Here is a 23,286-nt window from a genome sequence, read left to right as displayed (position 1 = left end):
CTCCATCTTTCCCTGTCTGTTACAACAATCATCTCCAAAGTTTTGCTTATTCTGATTTGTAAGGATTTGTAAGGTAAATGATTATCTTTTAACTTCTTCATTTAATGTCTTCTTTCCATTCATTGTCTTATTTTTTGTGCGGTTAAATGTCATTATTTTAAAGTGACTAGATGTTCACTTCTCACATTATATAATTGAAAAAAGCATCATCAAATAATTTCAGTTGGTAAATCAATAATACATTCATAAAAATTCTAAATGAATCAGTCATTTTGAGCAAATCGTTTGAATGAATGATTCAGTGAATCACTTGTTAATGGATATACTGCCATCTACTGATGGTTTCAGTGTCATGTTAATTTACCCATGACATGTTTATCCAGCACAAAAACAAACAAAGCTAAATATTGCTGAATTTTCATTATCTTTTAATAACTCACACCCCTATGGGAGACCCAAGCAGCCAACACTATATGCACTAAATAGCCCTTTAGTGGCCATCTGTGAAGGATTTGTAAATGTAGTTCCATGCTTCATTAGCTGCACCTCCAAGCACAGCACCAAGGCCAGCACCAATAGCAGCTCCCACTGCCATACCTTCATATCCTACTGTAAATCCCAGAAGTGCACCTACAAATGCTCCTTTGCCCACTGCAACAGCATAATCGACAACTCTACCCGTGAAGCCAAGCTTGTCTGCAACAACCAGCTCTGCTTTCTCTCTACACTCCAGCTGTATCTTTTCTTCATACTTTAGGATCTCACTGACAAGCGCTTCTCCTGAATGTTGGTTCTCCAGCGCCTTTAACACACCCCTGGTTTCCTTCTCCTTTGATTTTCTGAAGAATCGCTCCTCTATCTGAATTCTTTTTTCAGCCTCCTTAAATTCCATGTTTGAAAACATTCCATGCTCCAAGACCATCTCATCCACCTTGGTGAGCAATGCTTGTGTCTGGCTACCCTCTGTCCGGTTTGCTTCTTCATTGAAGAAGAGGTAGTTCTGGCTACATTTCTCAGCAAGCTCTCTAAAGCTCTTATTCTTTTTTACCTCGTCCTCTATGGACAAAGTTTTCATGTCTCTCTCATGGTATAAAACAATCAATGTGTGCTTCAAGACACCTTCCCCAAAGTAGTGTATCATGGTCTTTAGTGTGTCCATAGTGGCAGAGGTCAAGTTAAATGGGTCTACAACGAACACCACAGCATGTGGACCTGGACATGAGAAACAAATCGCCTTTCTGAGCTCCTTATGAAGTATACTCTCTGGCAAGTCATTATCCTGAAGATTTGGTGTGTTGACTAGGGTTATGTTTCTCTCCTGCAAAAATCCTGAACTTTTCTTGGTAGCTGAAATATTGACTTCGTCTCCGGAAAAGACGTCTCGCTCCAACACAGAATGCGTCAGTGAGATCTGATCACGACTTGAACTGCCAAAAACCAGCATCCTTAGTTGTGTTTCGACGCTCACTGTGAGATGAAGTTAGAATGTCTTTCATTGTTAATTATATTAACCATAATTCCTGAAATGTTCTTATTTGTTCATCAACTTACAGTTAGGTGGACTGTCTAAGCTCAATCTTCTCCGTGTTTTCCCTTTGACTGATGCCATCTTTAGAATAACACTCACAGGGGTTGAAGAATTCAGAACATGCTATCCTATTAAAGAAAAATACATATATACAAATAACACATATCATACAAATATCATCTACATGTAGATAAATACTTGAAATAAATTAACTTTAAATGAAATAAAATATTAAAAAATACATTTTGTTTCAGCTAGTTGCCAGCATTTCTCATTTTAAAGGAGAACTCCGGTGTGATATTGACCTAAAGTTTATTGAATCATGATACCGAGTGTGAACGTACCTTGCATATCTCATCTCGGTTTGTGTCCAGCTGTCCGAAATCTGGGGTCAGTTAGCCGATGCTCACAACAGGCTGTCAATGAAAGTCAACAGGGCATCGGAATAGCCATGTAAATAAATCACTGTTTTACGCCATTTACGAGGCACAAAGTAGCTCCACACTTCATTGGTAGACTTCCAAGGGCCCTGACATTTAAAACGAGGCATTGAGAACTCAGAAAAAGCACCGGTAGTTTATTTACAAGAAGATTTATACAGACAGTACCTGGGAAAGAAAATCCGGTCACGATAAGTCGAGTGTCGAGCACCAAGGAATTTATCAGGTTATCAACGTATCAGGTTGTAGTTTCCTTCGTGCTCGACACTCGACTTATCGTGACTACATTTAAGATGGCGGCGACCGGTCTGTTCCTGGTGGAACATGTCTGTATAAATCTACTTGTAAATAAACTACCGGTGCTTTTTCTGAGTTCTCAATGTCTCGTTTTAAATGTCAGGGCCCTTGGAAGTCTACCAATGAAGTGTGGAGCTACTTTGTGCCTCGTAAATGGCGTAAAACAGTGATTTATTTACATGGCTATTCCGATGCCCTGTTGACTTTCATTGACAGCCTGTTGTGAGCATCGGCTAACTGACCCCAGATTTCGGACAGCTGGACACAAACCGAGATGAGATATGCAAGGTACGTTCACACTCAGTATCATGATTCAATACACTTTAGGTCAATATCACACCGGAGTTCTCCTTTAAGTTAGTTTAAACTGATTTCTAATAATCTAGTAAAAATAACAAAAAAGTAACACAGTTACTAAAACTTTACAATTAAAACAGAAAATAGAAAAAGAACAAAGAAAACTAATTTAAAATATAAATAAAAAGTACAATAGTATCTTCTTTTACGTTTTGCGGAATAAAGTCATACATGTTTGGGCTGACACAAGGGTGAGTAAAAGATGACATAATTTTCTTTTATAGGTGAACTATCCCTTAGTTTTATGCTTACTGTACCATACAAGACATAAAGGCAACATATAAACCATTCCAAAGCATGACTATTATGCTGCGTTCCAGGTTTTTTAACTGGTAAGTCACCACTTCAAACTACGACTCACGACTTTGTAGCGTTCCAGGCAAGTCACGCCAAACTGCCTGGGCACATTTATGAATTATTACAATTTTTATATTATTAATTTGATTGCAACGTTATATTGTCCTAAGCTATATTTTTCCACCGTCTACTACTTGCATAAAGACCTTACCCATGAGGGCTGACATTGTTGTTTCACAGGCTATGTTACGTCAGAACTCGGAACTGGGAGTACATCGATCTAGTACGAGTTCACGAGTGGGAAGTCATGGGTTTGACTGCCGTTCCAGTGCACTTTCACTGGTAGAAGGATGGAAAAACACGGGTTACGGGTTGTCTGGAACGCGGCATTAGTATGACCTAAATATAGTAATTTTATAAACATAAAATAAAAGGTTTGCAGTGTAATCAATGATTGACTCACTGAAACTTACCTCTGAATGTCATGAACTTGTCACGCCAACCCAGCAGCATCCCTCTAAAATAAAGCAGCATATATTAAATTTTATCATGTAGTATTTCATAGTACTGGTGTAACACCTGCTTTACACAAATTGAGTAATAATTAATCAGAAATTAAATACAATACAAATAAATCACTCTTTAATATCATCTGATATATGAGAAACTGTGTGAACAGTGGTCTATATGTTTAGTGGAAAATAAGATGGTTAAATCAGCTGAGTTAATAACAAATGATTACAATTTGTTTGCTAGAACCTGCAAATAGCATAAGGTTATAGTTTTTTAACAGCTACATTTTCCAAAAGTACGGTTGCAGGTATCTGGCAACCAGCGAAACGCTCTAGCAACAGCAAAATTCACTTCCTAAAGCAGAGTCCCACCTTCTTTCTGACATTGTTTTCTGACTTTTGATTGGTTGGACCACCTGTCTTTCTCAACTGCTTTCGTTTTTATGCCGAGTTCCAGGCAACTCGTTACTCGTGTTTTCCCAACCTTATAACCTTCTGAAAGTGCACTGGAGCGGTAGTCAAACCCGTGACTTCCCACCCGTGAACTCGTACTAGATCGCACTTTCACGGGTAGAAGGTCGGAAAAACATGCAAAGGGTTGTCTGGAACATTATATTTTCGAGTCAAAAGCACTTTTCAAAAGATTTATTTTTATATTTAAAAATCCGTGTCACTTCCTGTAATAATGGCTTCAGTGATAATACATTCAGCGTTCACTGTTAGTTGCTAAGCGACTGTATTCACGAAAACAACACAACATATCTGTCAAGACGTGATTTAAAATGTGCAACATGCGTTAATTAATAACCAAACAAAATATCCGTAACAATTATTTACTAATCCAAATAGCCTGTTTCGAATTGTAACAGTTCTGCTGAGTGAATAACTTTCGATTTTGCATGACGGACGCTTTCTCAAATAGCCGAATTTCTTCTACGTACTAAACATCAAACAATACATTATAGATGTGTCATACCTATATCCTGTGGTTTCCAATAAAGTATAGGCCTATCTGTTGATGAAAGAGGGACACAAATTGTCTGGAGAAAAGTCGTGGCGCACAGAATGCGTGAAAATGAAAGTAGCCTACTGTAGACCTTCAAGTGTTTGTCAATAGCCTACTGACGTTTGCTGTTTATAAAGTCAGTGTAGCGTCACTTACAGTATTTTGGGTGAAACATAAATTTTTTTGTTAATACAGTTTTAGATAAATAATTTCAGTAGTGTTTGAGGCTGTCAGTGTAGCAATGACACATCAAAATAAATAAATAAATAAATTAATTAATTAAGAAAAATTAAAAAAATCTGCAAATACAAACAGCATACAGCATTTTTTGCATGTTTGCATGTCAGTTTTTAACATTTACAAATTTCAATTACATAATTTCCATCAAACCGAACAATTACACAGCATACCACGGTTATCTAGTATAAAGTGTACATTGTAAAAAGAATATGCATGTTGTTTTATTATAATAGCCTATGTAACAAGGGAACTTACCAGATGATCACCAAACTAGTATGCAGTGTATTCTTTTTCTGAAACACTTGAGCACCTATATCCTTTTAATGTGAGGTTACTTCTGAATTCTGGTTTGATATTCATAGTTGGTTATTAGTAATAATGAAAACAATTACGTCATTTGTTTTGCAAGATATCTGCTTTTTAATGTGTGATTTAAATTCTCTCTTTTTTGGGGGGGGGGGGGGGGGTAAATATTATATTCATATATGTAAATGGTAAAAATGTAAGCCCTCTAATGTATTTCTTTGTGAGTTTTGTGATACTGCTACTGTAAAACACTGAAGCATGGCAGCTATACATGCAAGAAAGATCTTTATTAAAAACAGAAAGGTTCTTGATAACATCATCAAATGTATTAAATCACAAAAAAATCTAAATGGTCTCTTGTGGTCTGAGACTTTTGGACCCCATAAATCACACCTGACGTAACACAAGTTACATGACCTCGAAAGTAGTTAAATACTATCATAAATATTACTGTGTCCAGGGGTGTGTTGAAATACTATTTTGTACACAAGAAGTTTTTTCAGTTTTATGGAATTCTTTTTTTTTTACAACACATTTACAATAAATGAAAATTCACACTATTTATTTTCTAAATGCATATTATAGGTCTTTGTGAACAATTAATTTGTGCATTCGTTTTTGTCAGAGTTGCCAGGTCTGCATAACAAAACCAGCCCAATTGGTACTCAAAACTATCCCAATTGCATTCTTGGGGAAGTTGCTATAAAAATCGTGTTCGGGGTGTTAGCTTCAACTCATGGACTAAAAACCTGCAGCAACAGTGTAAAATTAGCTTAATTTCGTGAGAAAACCGCAGATCTGGAGACACTTGTTTTTGCATTAATGTCACAATACAGGAGAATCAGTGCACTCAATGGCATCTCAATAGGGAATTTTTTTTTTTTTTTTTTTTAAAGATTTACATTTTGTTCCCAGATAGCACACGTACATCTGCAAGATGTCTGTTAATGATCTCTTAATCTGGGAAGCATCTGCTCTGTACAAACTTCTGGCAGACGTCTGTTAGATGTCAGTTTCACATACATTCTTCTTAAAGACATCTAATAGACATCTATTTGACATCTGATACGAAAAGTCCAATAGACGTATTGCAGATTAGCAAATTACATCTTGCAGATGTAAATGCATACGTCAAATAGATGTCTCAGAGATGCACGTGTGCTATCAGGGTTATTAGTCATAAGTCAAACCAACCTTCAGCAAGGTAAATCACAACATTACATACTTTTAATTAAAGTAAAATTCTATTTGAAAATCAGGCCTGTTTTGTGAATAGGCCTGCTGTGATATTCGACAGAGGTGGAAGCAAAGCCACTAGAAGGAAAGCGTGCAACCTTTCATAAGCAAAAATTCATAACGGCTAAAGCTAACGCTGCAGTGCAGAGAAGGAGACCAGATGCCGTTTTTTTTTTTTTTTTTTTTAATGGATGTCAGTGGAGGAGAGGCTTAACTATGCTGAATAAACTGCTTTTTTGAGGAAATAGCTTATCGTTAATTGAATCAACAGCCAATCGGCTAATCGGCCAATCTTCAACATGTTTTACATTAAACAGTGTGCTTGGATTGAACTATTTTTAGAGTTTACACAGAGAAAATGTTTGTGATAAGTAGGATTACCATTTATTCCCATGGTATCCGTAAACAGTGATTGAGTGTCGCACAACTCTCACTGAAATGTAGTCATGTCAAGGCTGTAATATTATTGATTATGAAGGCACACATGATCCAAGTTGAAAGTTACTACAGACTGTCTCATCTCCCAAAAGTAAGCCAATCTCAGGTGGAAATCCCTGAAAGGAAGTTTTGATCTCCCTGGAAAGTGATTTTGATAGCCATTTCCTCAGAACATGATTGGGCTAGTTTTGAATACCAACTGGCCAGGCTTTGTTACACAGACCCGGCAACCCTGGTCTACTCTGCATTCAGACTGGAGGTGCCCGAAAGAAGCGGTTAATAAAAGCTGTATTAAAATTGGCTGGACGTGATCCAACTCTGTCATCCAAGTGTTCAATGGCCAGCTGTGCAGCAGCACCAGAAGCCCCGCCTACAAAACCTCCCACAGCCCCTCCCACTGCCATTCCTGCTGGCCCTTCCACAGAGCCTATGATCATTCCCATGGTGGCTCCAGCCACAAACCCCAGTCCCATACCCACAGCCAGTGAAGTCCTGAGCCAATTATTCTGCAGCTCAGCCTCGGCCCTGATTTCTGCCCCGACTCTCGCATTAAAGTCGTCCATCTGCCAGCGCAGTTCATCCCCCCGAAACTTCTCCTCCAGATCCCGGCACATCCTCTTGGTCTGAGACTGTCTCTTTTTGCGTAGCTTTCTCTCTTCGTTTCTAACACTCTCCTCTGCTCTCTTGTAAAATCTGTTAATGTAATGGTGTCCGCCTAAAGTCTGCAGCATCCGCTCAATCTTATGCAGGAGCTCCCGACTCCCGCTGCGGTTCCTCCAGTTCTTACTGAAGACGTGAAAGCGGCAGTTGCACTGCTCTACAAGCTCCCTCAGATGCCAGTCGGTTCTCATGACCTTATCATTAAGCGCTCTGCCTCTCAGACGCCCGTCGTAAACCAAGAGGATCATTGTGTAATTCAAAATGTTTTCTCCAAACTTATCCTTAACCAGCTTGGGGGTCTTCATATCATTGGGGGAGATCTGCTCCAGGTCGAATACGATGAGTATAGCGTGAGGGCCAGGAGACGACAAGCACATCGATCTTCTCAGCTCTTTCCTCATTTTGGACTTGGACAGGTTTTTGTCGTACAAGTTTGGTCCGTTGACTACCGCGACCCGTCTTCCTACTAACTCTCCTACATTCTTCTGGCTGGTTGCAATGCTGAAGACTTCCTCGGAGAAGACCTCCCTTCCCAAAATGAAGTTGGTGAGAAGGAACTGAGATGGACCACTGCTTCCGATAACCAATATCCTTAGTTCCACATCACCAAAACCTTTTGGGAATGAAACACATAGATATAAAAGGAATAGCTGACCCAAAATTGTCTAAAATGATATTTTTTTATGTTTTGAAATACAAAAACGCCATGTTTTTTAAGCTCCACAAAGGATGTAAAATACCCTAAAAGTAGCCTATATGACTTGTGCATTATATTCCAGGTCTTCTGAAGCCTGGCACAGATTAAATTTAAGATTGAAACATATGAGGGTAAGTAATGAGTAAATAATGGTATAATTTTGTATTTTTTGGTGAACTATCCCTTTAAAATTATTAAGTAGCCTACATCTGAATTATACAGTGATGTTACCTGATAAAGCCAACACATGTTCAATGTTTTAAAATAACAACAACAATAAAAACAATAATTTATTTTATTTGATTAGACTTTTATGTACAATTAAGTTTGAAGTTTAAGTTTAAAATGTATTGACTTTTCTGCCTAGCAATACTGAGATTGAATTATTGCAGACATTACACTTAAAGATAATTCCAAAGAAAAAACAAACAAACATAAATACCAAAATACCTGAGAAATATAAAAACAAATATTTAAAACATATTTAATAAAACTACACCAAACAATAAAAGATATATACATGCACACATATACATCTGTCCATACATACAAAACATATAAGTCCAATAAAGAAAATAATTAAAAAGTAAAAATTAATTAACTAAAAATATTATTGCATGTTATTTACAATTAAATGAAAACAACAACAACAACAACAACAACAACAACAACAACAAAAAACAATAGTTTTAATGTATATTAAATGCATTTTGACCCACCTAAACAGGACTTAATACAGCTTTATATGTTATTTCATAAATACTTTGTTAATTTTGAAATAATTAAAAAACAAACTAACAAGCACAGGCATAAACTAACAAAAATACATTCATGTAATTCCTATGTATTTAAATATATTTGTAATCACATATTTGTAATGATTAAGTTGCAATTTAGCATGTTTAAAATATATTATTATATATTAACTTTAAATGTTAATAAAACTTACCTGCTCTTTTAGGCATGTTTTCAAAGGCTGCTTTGTTTTATTGTTGTTCTTAACGGGAAGAGCTTCTTTCTCAGTATTAAAAATAAAAGTTACATTAGTTTTCTCATCTCAACCCTCATGCCTGTTGATAATGGACAAGCTCTCGTACTGGATGGAATATGCCCTGGAGACATGGGGGATTGAATTTATACATGCACTTGCCAGAGCACAACAAACACATGACTTTGATTTTGGCTGCATCAGTTTTTTTTGTTTTTTTTTTACATATTTTTTAGATTGGTAACAGCATCATCATATTCAAACAACAGAACAGAACAGAATAGTAATGTTTTTGTTTTGTGTTGTTATAAAAGAAGATTATTAATGTTCTTACCTGAACATTACCTGTCCTGTGTCACAATCCTCAAAAAGTAAGCACACATTTTTTCCTTTTTGAGCAATGATTTTTTTTTTTAAATAGGACCAGTGTCAAAAAACACACAGTATCTGTTAATAAACATAAACACAAACAATAGGCTATAGGCCCAATTTTATTGACAGATTTTTATTATTTATTACTGTCTGTAAACCCTCAACCTTTTTATCACTTTTTCAGCTATTTAAGCTTCATGGTTAATGTAGTTAGATGGATCCTTTTTTATGTGTTTTATAACAGTTGCATAATACTCTGCATAGTAGTCAATTGTCTCTTAGCCACAGCCAGTGATGTTCAGTTGATATTTTGATCAATACACATTGGTGGTGAGCCATATAATAAAAGATGAAGAAATAGCCTACAAACCCCTGTGTCAGATAATAGCCCAATATGATCATATTTAAAAGAAAGTCACCATTATCAAAACAGATTTAATCTACAGCCCAACATAAACTCCACAGAAGCCCAGTTGGACAAAATCCTTTAAAAACAATTCATTTTTCACCTCAAAATTAAAGTTTTCTCATCACTTACTCTCATGCCGTTTCAAATCTGAATGACTTTCTTTAAGTGGAACACAGACATTTTAAAGAAACGCCTCAGTGTTTTTCGGTCGAGAGTCACCAAAACATTCTTCAAAATACGAAGAAAGAAAAAACTGTTTCTGATCACAGTGTTGCAGTTCAATAATAGTCTACTAGATGGTGGTGAAAGCACGCCACCCTGTGGGTATCTACGCTATTTTAGTTTAGTTTATTTATTTTGATCCGTAAATATGATGCGTCTTTATTGCTCTTTTTAATTTCAAGATTTTTGGATTACAGTGTTTGGGAACGGCGGTCGGTTCTGTAGGCTGCTGTTGAGATCTATAAAATCTAAAAAAAAGTAAAACTGTTTCCACTACAAACCAGTGTGTTCATAATTAATATAATACATTTAAAGGAACACTCCACTTTTTTTGGAAATAGGCTCATTCTCCAACTCCCCCCGAGTTAATAAGTTGAGTTTTACCGTTTTGAAATCCATTCAGCCGTTCTCCTGTTCTGGCGATATCACTTTTAGCATAGCTTAGCATAGATCATTGAATCCTATTAGACCAATAGCATCACATTCAAAAATGACCAACGAATTTCGATATTTGTCCTATTTAAAACTTGACTCTTCTGTAGTTATATCGTATACTAAGACCAGCGGAAATGCAAAGCTTCAATTTTCTAGGCTGATAAGAACTACACTCCCATTCCGGCGTAATAGTCAAGGAAATTTGCTGCCATAATAAGGCCGAAGCAGGAGCAGTAATACCACGCAGCACATGTGCAAATGCTAAACTAGCTGGGAACTCATTTCTGATAATACTCCGCGCCTGCTTCGGCCATATTACGGCAGCAAACTTCCTTGACTATTACGCCGGAATGGAAGTGTAGTTCCTAATCTTATCAGCCTAGAAACTCGCAGCTTTGCATTTCCGCCGGTCTTAGTACACGATATAACTACAGAAGAGTCAAGTTTTAATTACAACAAATATGGAAACTCGTTAGTCATTTTTGAATTCATTGGTCTAATAGGATTCAATGATCTATGCTAAGCTATGCTAAAAGTGATATCGCCAGAACAGGAGAACGGCTGAATGGATTTCAAAACGGTAAAAATCAACTTATTAACTCGGGGGAGTTGGACAATGAGCCTATTTCCAAAAAAGTGGAGTGTTCCTTTAAGTAATATGGTAAGACACACCAATATGCATTATCATGCAGTAAAACGAGCTGTTTTGTACCGCTAAAAACAAGATGACGAGAACCTTAATAGTACTTATTGGTTTAGTGACAGCGACACCTACTGCTCAGCAACAATACTAATTTTATCCAACGCCTGATTTTACCATAAACTGCTGTTCTTGTGCAACACCAATATCACTTGAATAAGCATGTGTGTTTTACAATCAATTAACTGTGTTCATACAGTAAAAGTAGAACATTATTTTCACATTTTTAGAGTGACAATCGCACATTCTTGCTTTATACATACAGCAGTAATCCTTATTACCTGCACTCATACAGAAGCAGAGGAGCTGGGGGAAACTACACTGTCAGTTCTGCTGCTCTAAATCACACAGGAGTTTAATTTGGGACATATCCTAATGACAATACCGAATTAATAATATTCAGTCGTGGATCTATGACTTCTGGAACCTTGATTAAAACCCACCTGCCTGTAGCTGTCTAGTAACTCTTAGATAATAAGCTTGTTCAAGTGGATTTGATTAGGGGTGGAGTGAAACTCTGCAGGACTGTGGCTTTCTAGGACTGATGTTGCACCCCGCTATAGGGTCTAACATACATGTTGTTGACTTAGATGATTTAATTAATATGTTTGAGTCAAATTGTAGCTGATGGCTGCATGGTTATAATTTTGGAAGTACAGAAATTTATTTTATAATGTATTACCAATACAACCACTCACAATCAGTGCATGTTTCCCTCTGCTGGTGTAATTCTGGAGAGTCCTTTTCATCCTGTGACTGAAGGAGATACTCTGATTCTACACTATATATACACATTCAACCCCACCAAACCTCAGAGCTGATTTCTATAAAGATGTATCACTCATCCAGAGTCAAACTACAGAAAAAATTTACAGAAAAATTTACAGAAAAAAACTAAACAAGACAAGCTAAAACATGTTGTCAATAAAGCAGATGAAGAAATAACTGCAATAATCAGAATTGTTACATTTGTTACCTTGTCTTGGTATATGAATAGTAAACTGTATGAATAGTAACCAGGTATAATTATATCAGTGTTCGAGGCCTAATAGAATAAAAATGGAGAGATGAGCTCATAGTTGTGGTTTGTTTTTTTCTGTGTTGGTTGTGGTATTAACCAATGTGGGGCAGCGGTTGATTACCAGTTTCTGCTTCTTTATTTCCATGACATTAAAATACCCACTGTGCCTCTATTACAAGCCAAAATTCAAATACATACATATACATGTCAGAATTGTCAAACTACTTAGAGGAAGTTTTGAGGCTTTAACACAGTCTGTGTCTTTAACCGCCTGTCATCATTCGGTCAGTATGGAGTACAGTCAACTTCCTCTTGTGTTCTGTGAGTATAATTTTCTCTGAATATATTCAACTTAATTGCTATTACTTTATAAAAATGATTTAGTGATTAAAGTGTTCATTTGTTTTTTGCTTTTATTCTGCTCTCAGATGTTCAAATCTAGTTCTAGTCAATAATATACAGTAGAGAAAAAAAGATTCATTCATTATACATTCACTTAATATTTCACTTTTATAAGTGCATACACAGTATAAGTGTCTTTCTTTATTCCTCTGTTTGTGATCAGACTGTTGGCTTGATGTTCCCTAAACAGTTCTTGATTTGTTGATCTGTTTTGATGAGCAAAATATCAAACACATACAGTCCCAACAAAATGTCTTAATACCATATATGGTTAAGGTTTAGGTTCCTTAAACTGAAACTTACTAAAACCTCTAGACCTGGACAGATCAAAATTCTTAAACATTTGAGGAAAGTTAATATAGATAATATACCATTTTTTATTTTGTGTTTTAGTGCTGATTTCAAGCATCCACTCTGGACACACTGAAGGTGAGTCAATTTGATTCATATATTTTATCTCACATGAGGGATTCTACACTAACTGTTAACTGCTGCTGTAACAAGGTTTGTGTAAAAGTTGGTTAAGTTTAGCTAAATGCTTGCTAAAGAAATACACATTATAATTTGGGTGCAAAACAGAGGAGCAACATGAACATCAAACATCAGTGATGCAGTTACACTGACAGTATCATGTATATTTGATCATCTCATCATAAAAAAGTTTAACATGTTATTAGTGAGTCATTTCTCTATTTTAGATATACCCCAGGCAGTTTTAAGGGTTTCTCCACAGAGGTGGTTGACTGAAGGAGATGCCGTGACTCTGATCTGTGAGGTTAATGGCTCCTCTATAGGCTGGACATTCAGCTGGTACACTGTAACTGTTTCATCAGGTATGTGATAATGTGCCTCATGTGGTAACATCTGAATTAACACATTTTATCCAGGTCAGAAATATTATTTATTATGACTAAATCAACCTGAACCTGATCTTGGAACTTCACAAAATACCATCATTACTTCTCACACCAGTCCAATGAATTCACTCTTGAGTCTGCTCCAGAATCCACTCAATCCAGTGACAGCAAGAGCTTCAATGCCCATTTGACCTCAGCCCAAAGGAGGAGGCTGAGGAAAAAGAAACAGTCCTCTTTGGCTTCAACCAAGTACAACCTCTGTTCCTGCCACTGAACCCACTCAAGGGTCCGCTGCAGTCCAAAGCAATTCATAATCCACTCCAGAGTTTGTTCTGATCCATGAGTTTATTCTGTTATAGAGTCCACAATTTCTAAACCATTCTAAACCAAAGTTCCATTTTAACCTCTGAATCAGCATCGGAGTCTTTTAGTGCCTTTGAAGTATCTCTAAATTTAATACCAGTCTCTGAGTCCATATGAGATTTCCACCCACATCAAAAGTCTGCTCCAGACCACAGTCTAGTGATGCTTTGGATTCCTGCTCTGCTGGGTTTAATCTGGCTCAGATTATCAGGTTTCTTCCTCCTTCTGCTCTGTATTTGGGCCTATTTTGGTGCGAGGTCACACCTTCTGGGAGGGGGAATACTGTCACAACCCCCAGTCACCAGTCCAATCACTATCCTCTGTCACCAATCCAGTCCACTTGGAACTACTGCTTACCACCTGCACACAGTCAGCCATTACCACACTTTTCACAGATGATCCTATAAAAGCTGTTACTCTCCAATTCTCCCTTGTCTGGTCTCCTATGTGCCCTAGAACAAAAACCCTTCATAGCGGCTACTGAGATTAATCAAGCTCCTGTTGTCATAGTCTTTAAGGTAGCCCTTGAATTATCTGCTTATCTTTATGTTGAATCGGCCTTCCAGATGTCAGCAAGTTGGAGCCTCAATGCCCATTTGACCTCAGCCCAAAGGAGGAGGCTAAGGAAAAATAAACGGTCCTCTTTGGCTTCAACCCCTGACTACAATCTCTGTTCCAGCCCTTGAACGCACTCAAGAGTCCTTTACAGTCCAAACCATTTCAGAATCCGCTCCAGAGTTTGTTCTGGTCCATGAGTCTGCCCAGGACTCCATTCTAACCCTTGAATCTGTTCTAGTGTCGGCTCCAGCTCCTGAGTCTGCTCCAGTGTCAGCTCCAGCCCCAAAATCTGCTCATTTCCCCTACCTCAGTCAAGAGCCTGCTCTAGCCCTTACATTCAATCCTATTCTACAGTTCAGTCACAAATTTGCTCCTTCTCCAGAATTCATTAAGGAGTCCAGTCCAGTCCCAAAGATCAGTATCAAGCAATTTCTAAGTCTACATGGGAGCCCACTCTTACCCCTGAATCAGGATCAGAGCCATTTAGTGCCTTTAAAGTATCTCTAAATTTAATCCCAGTCCCTAAATCTGTACAAGATTTCCACCCGGACCAAAAGTCTGCTCCAGACCACAGTCTAGTGATGGCTGTAGCCCCTGACCATAGTGTAGTGATGGCGTCAGCCTCTGACTACAGACTAAAGTTCCAGCTCTTGACCACGCTGGCTACATTTTCTGAGCACGGTACAAAGATGGCCCCAGTCTTGAATCCAGTCCAGTTTCAGAGCTCAGTACAGTGTCCGCTCCAGCCCCAGTCCATTGTGGCACTAGCATTTGTGTGTGTCTGGGCAACACACACATTGGTTCCAGCCCACTGACCAGAGTCCAGTGATGGCTCTAGCCCCTGGCCAGACTCCAGTGATGTCTCCAGCCCCTGACCAGAGTCGAGTGATGGCTCCAGCCCCTGGCCAGAATCAAATGATGGCTCCAGTCCCTGAAGAGTCCTGTGATGGACCGAGCCCCTAAGCTCGGTATAGTGATTTCTTAAGCCCTGAAATTTAGTCCAGAGTTTACTCCAGAATGTTCTCCAAGTTCCCATTTAAAGGTCATGAAGGCTAGTCCTTTTCTCCCTACTTCTACTGTCAGGATAACCGTCACTAGCCTTCTGTCCACAGTTATAATGACAGATGGAATTTCCTGTTCTCGTCTTCTGTGTCGCAGCCATGATAGCCGATTAAATTTTCTGTCCTAGTGTCTTCTGTACACCAGGTTTCTTCAATGCAACCATGGGGGTCATTCATAAGTTCCCTGGCCATCCTGATAGGACCACGGAGCTTGTTCCTGAATTTTCTGTTCATCTGTCTGTGACAAAGGAGGTTGTTACTAAGTTACCTGTCTTTTTGAGTTCATCCTAGAGCAAGGATTTCCTGTCCATCTGTCTGCTACCAAAAAGCTGCTTGATTGCCATGGAGGCCAACCTATGTGCCCTAGTCACTGCCACAGAGGCCGAACAAAATCCTTTCAAAACGGCTAAATAATAAAATAACACTAAATGCAAATACAGCAAATAATGTGGGGATTTGTTGGTTTTCTTGCAATCTTCTATGCATAGATTGGGATTAGGAGGTATTTAGAAATGTTTAACTGCACTTTCCCACTTTTTACAGACAACAGATATTATCATCTGCTCCCAGACAGAAGCAAAGGAACTGGAGGAAACTACACTGTCAGTTCTGCTGCTCTAAAACACACAGGAGTTTATGTGTGCAGAGCAGAGAAAGGAAAACCAACCATTTACACGTGGTACAGCAACACGCAATTAGTAAGGGTCACTGGTGAGTTCAAATTGAACTAAAACAATTGGTTAATATTAAATAAGTAGAGAATGCTCAAATTGTAACTATAATTGTCTTCTCAGGTTTTTCTCCTCCAGTCTCTCTGATCATTAGTCCCAGCAGAGCTCAACACTTCACTTCTGTCTCTCTCTCTGTGCGCTGTGAGGACCAGAATAACTCTGATAGATGGACAGTGAGAAGATACACAGACAGCTGGAGGCTGCTGGAAGGCTGTTCATCAGTGTGGGGATCACAAACAGGATCTACATGTACAATCAACTCCACCAGCATATCAGACACTGGAGTGTACTGGTGTCAGTCTGAATCTGGAGAGACCAGTCAATCTGTTAATATCACTGTACACTGTGAGTCTGTGTTCAGCCCAACACGGTCTCACCCCAAGTCGTCACATATTGACGTTTGGTCAGGACCCTTTGGCGTTGCATTTTGACGCACAGGGTACCCCTTCAGCGTCATTTTTGGATGTGCAGGGTCCTCCACTGCTTTAAATAAGAAACCCTTGGCGTCAATAAGCTGACGCGAAAGGCACTGTGAATTTTATCGTCATGATTAAATGATATATTGGGTAATAATATTGTATAGTAATAGTATTGGGTTTTTCAATGCAAACAGTCACAACAGTTTTATTTATATTACACTATTTACACATTTACGAGCACGTAACCCAACCCCTGCCCCTAAACCTAACCATTTGTCAATAAAACACAGATAAAACAGGCAGATACAACTACAGTTACAATTTATTGAAAAAATATGAATAATCCAAGTCTTCCGAGGCAAAACGATTGATTTGTGAGAGGAACAGACGCGATCACTGTCTCCGTCCGCTGTAAAGCTCATCCTGTTTGCCGCAGTCCGTGCGCAAATTCAAAAAATGCCGCCAGACAGCAGAAGCATTACGTCAGCCTTGGTTGTGAAATTCTATTGGCTCTTGTGTGTCTCGTGACCGATTACGTCATGCTAATGCTCGGGCGTATCTTTTTGAATAAGAATGTGAGCACGTTAATGAAGTGGGATAATTTTTAGCGATTAAAACCTTATGTTTTACTTTCTTCTTCGCATAAAGATATCGTATGGCTTCAGAAGACTTGGAATGCAACACGACTTGTTTGTGATGCTTTTTTACTGCTTGTTTATGGTCAGTTTTTGCAATAAATACATGTGATTGTACTTATATTTGCCTGTGCTTTGTATTGTTCAGAAGTGGGTAGGTTTAGGGTAGGGGTGGGTTTAGGTGCTCCAGTCTGTCACGATTTGAGTCGTCCTGTCATCACTAACTCTTGCACTACACTTCATGGACTTCAGCCCCCACAAGCCACTGCACCAATCACTGCATTCACCTGCAGCTCTTTCTCACTGCACTGATTACCGCTCACAGCTGCACCTCATCACACTGACTGCATTTAAGCCTCTCACACACACAGCCACCTGGCGAAGTCTTATTGTTCCATCTGGTCTTTATTTCCGAGCGTTTCTTTCCGTGTTTGTTTTCCCTGTGTTTGATTCCTGGACTACTCCCCGTGTTTTGATTCTCGCTGCCAGCCCCGACCTTTCTGCCTGTTTTTGACCACGATTTCTGCTTGCCCCTTTGTGTTTGTTTGTTTGAATAAAATGCTGCAAATGGATCTGCACGTCTCTGACCCTCCTTGTGACACAGTCAAAGTATAAATTTATATAAAATTGTTTACATTTTTACAAATGCATGCAAACTAGTAAGACAAACAACTGAAAACAGTGGAGGACCCTTCACGTAAAATAACTACGCTAAAGGGGTAATTAAAAGCGTCAAAATGCGACACCAAGGGGTCCTGACCAAACGTCAATATGTGACGACTTTTGAGTGAGACCGTGTTGTTCAGCCCTACCACACAGCAATATGCTATAAATACACTTTAATTATATATATATATAGCTCATGCTTTCTCTGTTTCTGTAGCTGATGTGATTCTGGAGAGTCCTGTTCATCCTGTGACTGAAGGAGACACTCTGACTCTACGCTGTTTATATAAAAATACAAGCCCATTAATCCTCACAGCTGATTTCTATAAAAATGGATCACTCATCCAGAATCAAACTACAGAGATGATCATCTCTAATGTCTCAAATTCACATGAGGGTTTCTACTACTGCAAACACCCAGAGAGAGGAGAGTCACCCAAGAGCTGGATCTCAGTCAGAGGAGTCTCAAATGAGTCCTGCTGTATATGTGAGTTGAGTTGTATCTTCATATGCTCTTGTTCAGATATAGTGCTTGATAAAGTTAATTTGTGTTTGTTTTTCAGTGTCTCATTCAGAATCTCAGATCTCTCTCCTCCACACACTCAGTTCTGTACTGGCAGTTTGTCCATATCTGCTAGCGACAGTCATTCTGATTTTCAAATGCTGCAGAATGAGAGGTAAAACATCTGATAGATGTATTAGAAGTCTTGCATATCAAATACACATATTCCGTCATGGATAGACATACTTTAGAATTATTATAGAATTATAGAATTATTACTTTAGCATGTTTAAAAGATCACAGAAGTTCATAAAAGCTATAAATGCAAAGAGAAAAAATAAATGATGACAAGACTGTTTCTCTGTATTTAACAGCTATACATCTTTTGAGGAGGAAGAATCTCCAATCTTATGTTAATCTGCGGTGACTCTGAGAGATTCCAGGATGTTTTTTTCAATATCCTATTCAAAAGCTCATTAACTTATCTTGTATTACTTCTATTTATCAGCATATTTCAGTAGCTTATCATTATTGATTTATCATACTGTTTAATATTTAAGTTTATACCTTTACAATTTAAGGCTGAGATGTTTGCATGCTTGACATTATAACCACAGGAATACACATTATAATTTGCAAACATGTACATTTCTTATTTTAGTGTAAGTCGTTTTGTCTTGTGATGCTAGAATGCTCTGTTGTTATTATTTATTTATTTATTTGTATTTATTTTTCAATTAAGAAAACAATTCTGGAGCTGGTGCTTTGTTAAAAATCTTGCAGTCTCACAGTGAAAGCCAAAGAACCACGACTACTTAATACACCAAATCTCTAAATATTTAGGTTTTCGCAGCATCTAATCTACATTAATTATTACAGTTTGTATACAGGTAGAAATAATACTCTTAAATTTGAATCGGTTCCTGAACATGTATTTTTGTATTCACTGCCAGTGAATTCGCATGTGAAGCTTTTCACACATCCTGTGGTTCTAGATTGTATTTCATCATGGCACCACCAATTAATCATTCTTAGTAGGCTAAGCAGCATATTTTTTCCTTTCTGCAGTATTTCTTCATTTACCCACAGTGTTTCAGTAACATATTGACTCATGTATGATGTAGCCTATATTTCTAAGTCTAATAATAGTGACCATCTACAAAAATTGCTACAGTTTTTACTGACAGTGCTGTTAGATTGTGAAACATACAGCAACCAGTAAGGAACGATTCCGGAACTAGTGACTCTTGAATGCTGTGAAATTTCAAAGAAAATGAGCTAAGAACTTCCATCTCATACTTAAGATCTGTTATAACTGTAGAAACTGTGTTAATATAAAAGTGTTAACAGATTTTAGATAAATAGATTAAATATAGCCTATATAGAATTGAAAAGTTATAGAATGTTTTGTGTTAAGCAATTAAGAAAGTGAACCATTAAATGAATAATTAAATGCCATAACTCCCATCCTTTGTCTTAAGCCCTATTTTGTCCAAGTTTTTCCTTTATTATTTTATTATAATTTATTATTTTTATAATCTAAAAAAGCTTTTTTGCCACAAAGAACCTTTCGTGAGACAGAAAGGTTCTTGAGATGTTAAAGATTCTTTATGGAACCATTTAGACAAAAAAGGTTCTTCTATGGCATCATGAAGCACCTTTATTTTTAAGATTGTACCATGAAACAGTGTGAGAGGAGCAGCAGTTTACTAGTTTCTGCTTCTCCAATAATGTGCTTAATCCATAAAGTACCACCATAACATATTAAGAAGTCATGGAAATATTTTCATTTTGCAATTAAACACACCAAAATATTATTTATTCTCATAATGTCAAATCAGAGATTTTCATTTCAGTTCAGTTTCCATAACACATGACATAAGGGAACAGTTGTATGTCTTTAATCTGGCATGATGTTTCTGAGGATCGGACTGTGGGTTTCAGGAAGTCTGTGTCTTTAACCGTCTGTCATCATTCAGTCAGTATGAAGCTCAGTCAGTTTGCTCTTGTGCTTTGTGAGTATCTTTTTCTCTGGATGCATTTTAGTTTATATTATGAAATGATCAAGTAATTTTATTGTTCATTGATTTATGCTTTTTCTTGCTGCTCTCAGAGTTTCAAATCCAGTTCATGATGTATGAGTGAAAGATGAGTTTAAAAGAGGAAGTGTGCAGTTAGTGCTGTTCGTGAAAGAGAAATACACCATTTGTTTAGATCAGTGTGTTTGTTCAGTCGTTCAGTTTTACTATTTAATGGTATTTGTTGAGTCAGTTCTGTTGATTTGTTTTGCTCAGTTTACTGTTCATGTGTCATGTGTTTGGACTGTTTTCCCTGTGTTTTCCTGAGTTTCTGTTTCTGAGTGTCCTTATATGGTTATTTTCCTGTTCTCGTTTAGTTTGATTCCATTCACCTGCCCTTGGAAATGTATATTAGTTCCTTCCTGTTCAGTTTCCCTTGTTCTGGTCTATGTTGTATGTGTGTTTGCCTGCTCCCGAGTTTTGTTTCCTTTTTTTGCTCTATTAAAGACTTAAGTTTATCCCCGCATCTCCTATGTACCGTTACACCATGATGCATTCGATATTTATGCATTTAGTAAGAGTGTGTTATTCCTCTGCTTGTGATCAGACTGTTTCTTCAAGTTCCCTTCAAATTTAGGTTCACTCTATGGTGATGAAATCTATTAACAGATGCTTTAATGTTTGTATATATGCATGGAGTACCCATAAAAAATATTATTTTGAGTTCACCTTTGTAACTGTCACTGTTTTCAGACAAAAAACTATTGGTTCCAATTCTGTTCCTCCAGACAGATCAAGCTTTTAATGCATACTGGATTATCATCTACACTCATTGAGCAGATCTAGAAAAATTAGATAATATTACAAACCTTGGAATAAATAAAAATCTGTGTGTTTGTGTTGGGAAACTGAGAAACATTTGAGAGTAAAATGATGGTGATTCACAAGCAGAGGAAGAAGACTATAGCTTTATGTCTACACAATTGTAATTGTAACACCTAAATGTGTGGTCTGTGTTTTTAGTGCTGATTTCAAACATCCACTCTGAAGGTGAGTGAATGTTTTCTATTGATTTATTAATTCAACACTGTTACAAGCCAGATGAGAATATGGTGCTTTGATTGAAAATACACCATTTAGAACAAGTTACATAACATGAGCTCGGAGATATTCGCAAATGCTTCAAAAGCTTTTAACACTAGTAACAGGCTGTGTGACTGTGAGGAACGATGATATCTTCTGCTCAAAAGCTTACTCATGCTATACTAATGACCTTATATTGACAGATTTTCCTAAACCAAACCTGACTGTGAGGCCACAGAGTCTGTTGTTCACTGGAGACTCAGTTACTCTGAGATGTGAGGTGGATCAGTCATGGGAAGGATGGGAGTTTCTCTGGATAAAAGATTCATACACTGAATCTACTGAAGCTGCAAATAAAACAATTGATTCTGTGAGAGTCTCTGATGGAGGAGAGTACAGGTGCAGAGCACAAAGAAAAGGACATTACACACCGTACAGTGAACCAGTAACAGTGACGATACACGGCAAGTATTTTTCCTGACTTAATGCACCAATGATTGTGACTATAAGAGCTATAGAGAGCAACACTTCAGTCTAATTAAGCATGTGTGATCTACAATCATGCAAATGTAAATTGTTGCCATTGTACAGAAAGACCAAAAGCCAAAGTGACCATTAAACCTGATCAACATGTATTCAGAGGCGAGACAGTCATTCTCAGATGTGACATTGATGACAGTGAAGGAGTCACTAGCTGGCAGTACAGCTGGTATAAAGGAAGTTCAGCTGATGCTTTCAGTAATATACAGGAATACACATTCTGCTCTGTTACTGAGTTTGACGCAGGTAAATACTCCTGTTATGGAGTAGAGAGAGGAGGATCATGCAGATCACACATCAGTGATGCAAGTACACTGACTGTATCAGGTGAGTCTGAATATTTATTCATAAACAAACAAAAAGTTTAGCATGTTTTTAATGAGTGATTTCTCAATTTCAGTTCCTAGTGCAGTTTTAAGTGTTTCTCCACAGAAGTGGTTGAGTGAAGGAGATTCAGTGACTCTGATCTGTGAGGTTAATAGCTCCTCTACAGGCTGGACATTCAGCTGGTACACTGTAACTGTTTCATCAGGTAAGTTAATTTTCTTTATGTGGCAACATCTGAATTGAAGTTGTTATTAAGTACTGAATACAGTGGTCATTCACAAAGTGCATATACAGGTCCTTTTAAAAAAATTAGCATATTGTGATAAAGTTCATTATTTTCTCTAATGTACTGATAAACATTAGACTTTCATATATTTTAGATTCATTACTGCACAACTGAAGTAGTTCAAGCCTTTTATTGTTTTAATATTGATGATTTTGGCATACAGCTCATGAAAACCCAAAATTCCTATCTCAAAAAATTAGCATATTTCATCTGACCAATGAAAGAAAAGTGTTTTTAATACAAAAAAAGTCAACCTTCAAATAATTATGTTCAGTTATGCACTCAGTACTTGGTCGGGAATCCTTTTGCAGAAATGACTGCTTCAATGCGGCGTGGCATGGAGGCAATCAGCCTGTGGCACTGCTGAGGTGTTATGGAGGCCCAGGATGCTTCGATAGCGGCCTTAAGCTCATCCAGAGTGTTGGGTCTTGCGTCTCTCAACTTTCTCTTCACAATATCCCACAGATTCTCTATGGGGTTCAGGTCAGGAGAGTTGAGCACAGTAATACCATGGTCAGTAAACCATTTACCAGTGGTTTTGGCACTGTGAGCAGGTGCCAGGTCGTGCTGAAAAATGAAATCTTCATCTCCATAAAGCTTTTCAGCAGATGGAAGCATGAAGTGCTCCAAAATCTCCTGATAGCTAGCTGCATTGACCCTGCCCTTGATAAAACACA

The 23,286-nt window shown here is 37.7% G+C and overlaps 3 protein-coding genes and 1 pseudogene across 3 annotated transcripts; 2 read left to right on the top strand and 2 right to left on the bottom strand.

Annotated features, from left to right (window-relative positions):
• Positions 1 to 32: 32 nt before the first annotated feature.
• On the bottom strand, positions 33 to 3,258 carry LOC141332573 (GTPase IMAP family member 7). The gene is made up of 3 exons (XM_073837670.1): positions 3,131 to 3,258; positions 1,552 to 1,656; positions 33 to 1,467 (listed from the first exon to the last, which is right to left on the bottom strand). Exons 2-3 carry the CDS (start codon positions 1,607 to 1,609, stop codon positions 491 to 493), a joined length of 1,035 nt encoding a protein of 344 aa, XP_073693771.1. The 5' UTR covers positions 1,610 to 1,656; positions 3,131 to 3,258; the 3' UTR covers positions 33 to 490.
• Positions 3,259 to 5,273: 2,015 nt separating this feature from the next.
• On the bottom strand, positions 5,274 to 9,096 carry LOC141332556 (GTPase IMAP family member 7). The gene is made up of 2 exons (XM_073837669.1): positions 8,964 to 9,096; positions 5,274 to 7,930 (listed from the first exon to the last, which is right to left on the bottom strand). Exons 1-2 carry the CDS (start codon positions 8,977 to 8,979, stop codon positions 6,906 to 6,908), a joined length of 1,041 nt encoding a protein of 346 aa, XP_073693770.1. The 5' UTR covers positions 8,980 to 9,096; the 3' UTR covers positions 5,274 to 6,905.
• Positions 9,097 to 12,451: 3,355 nt separating this feature from the next.
• LOC141332508 (Fc receptor-like protein 5) overlaps positions 12,452 to 23,286 on the top strand; it is a 37,632-nt pseudogene continuing 26,797 nt past the window's right edge.
• LOC141342272 (Fc receptor-like protein 5) lies at positions 13,231 to 21,431 on the top strand. Its single transcript, XM_073846693.1, has 6 exons — positions 13,231 to 13,391; positions 15,944 to 16,113; positions 16,197 to 16,478; positions 18,071 to 18,334; positions 18,417 to 18,548; positions 21,397 to 21,431. The coding sequence occupies exons 1-6, from the start codon at positions 13,231 to 13,233 to the stop codon at positions 21,429 to 21,431; spliced, it is 1,044 nt and encodes a 347-aa protein (XP_073702794.1).

Source organism: Garra rufa, chromosome 1 (genome assembly GCF_049309525.1).
Source record: "Garra rufa chromosome 1, GarRuf1.0, whole genome shotgun sequence".
In the NCBI taxonomy this organism is placed as follows: Eukaryota; Metazoa; Chordata; class Actinopteri; order Cypriniformes; family Cyprinidae; genus Garra; species Garra rufa.
This window is presented reverse-complemented; position numbering and strand designations above follow the sequence as displayed.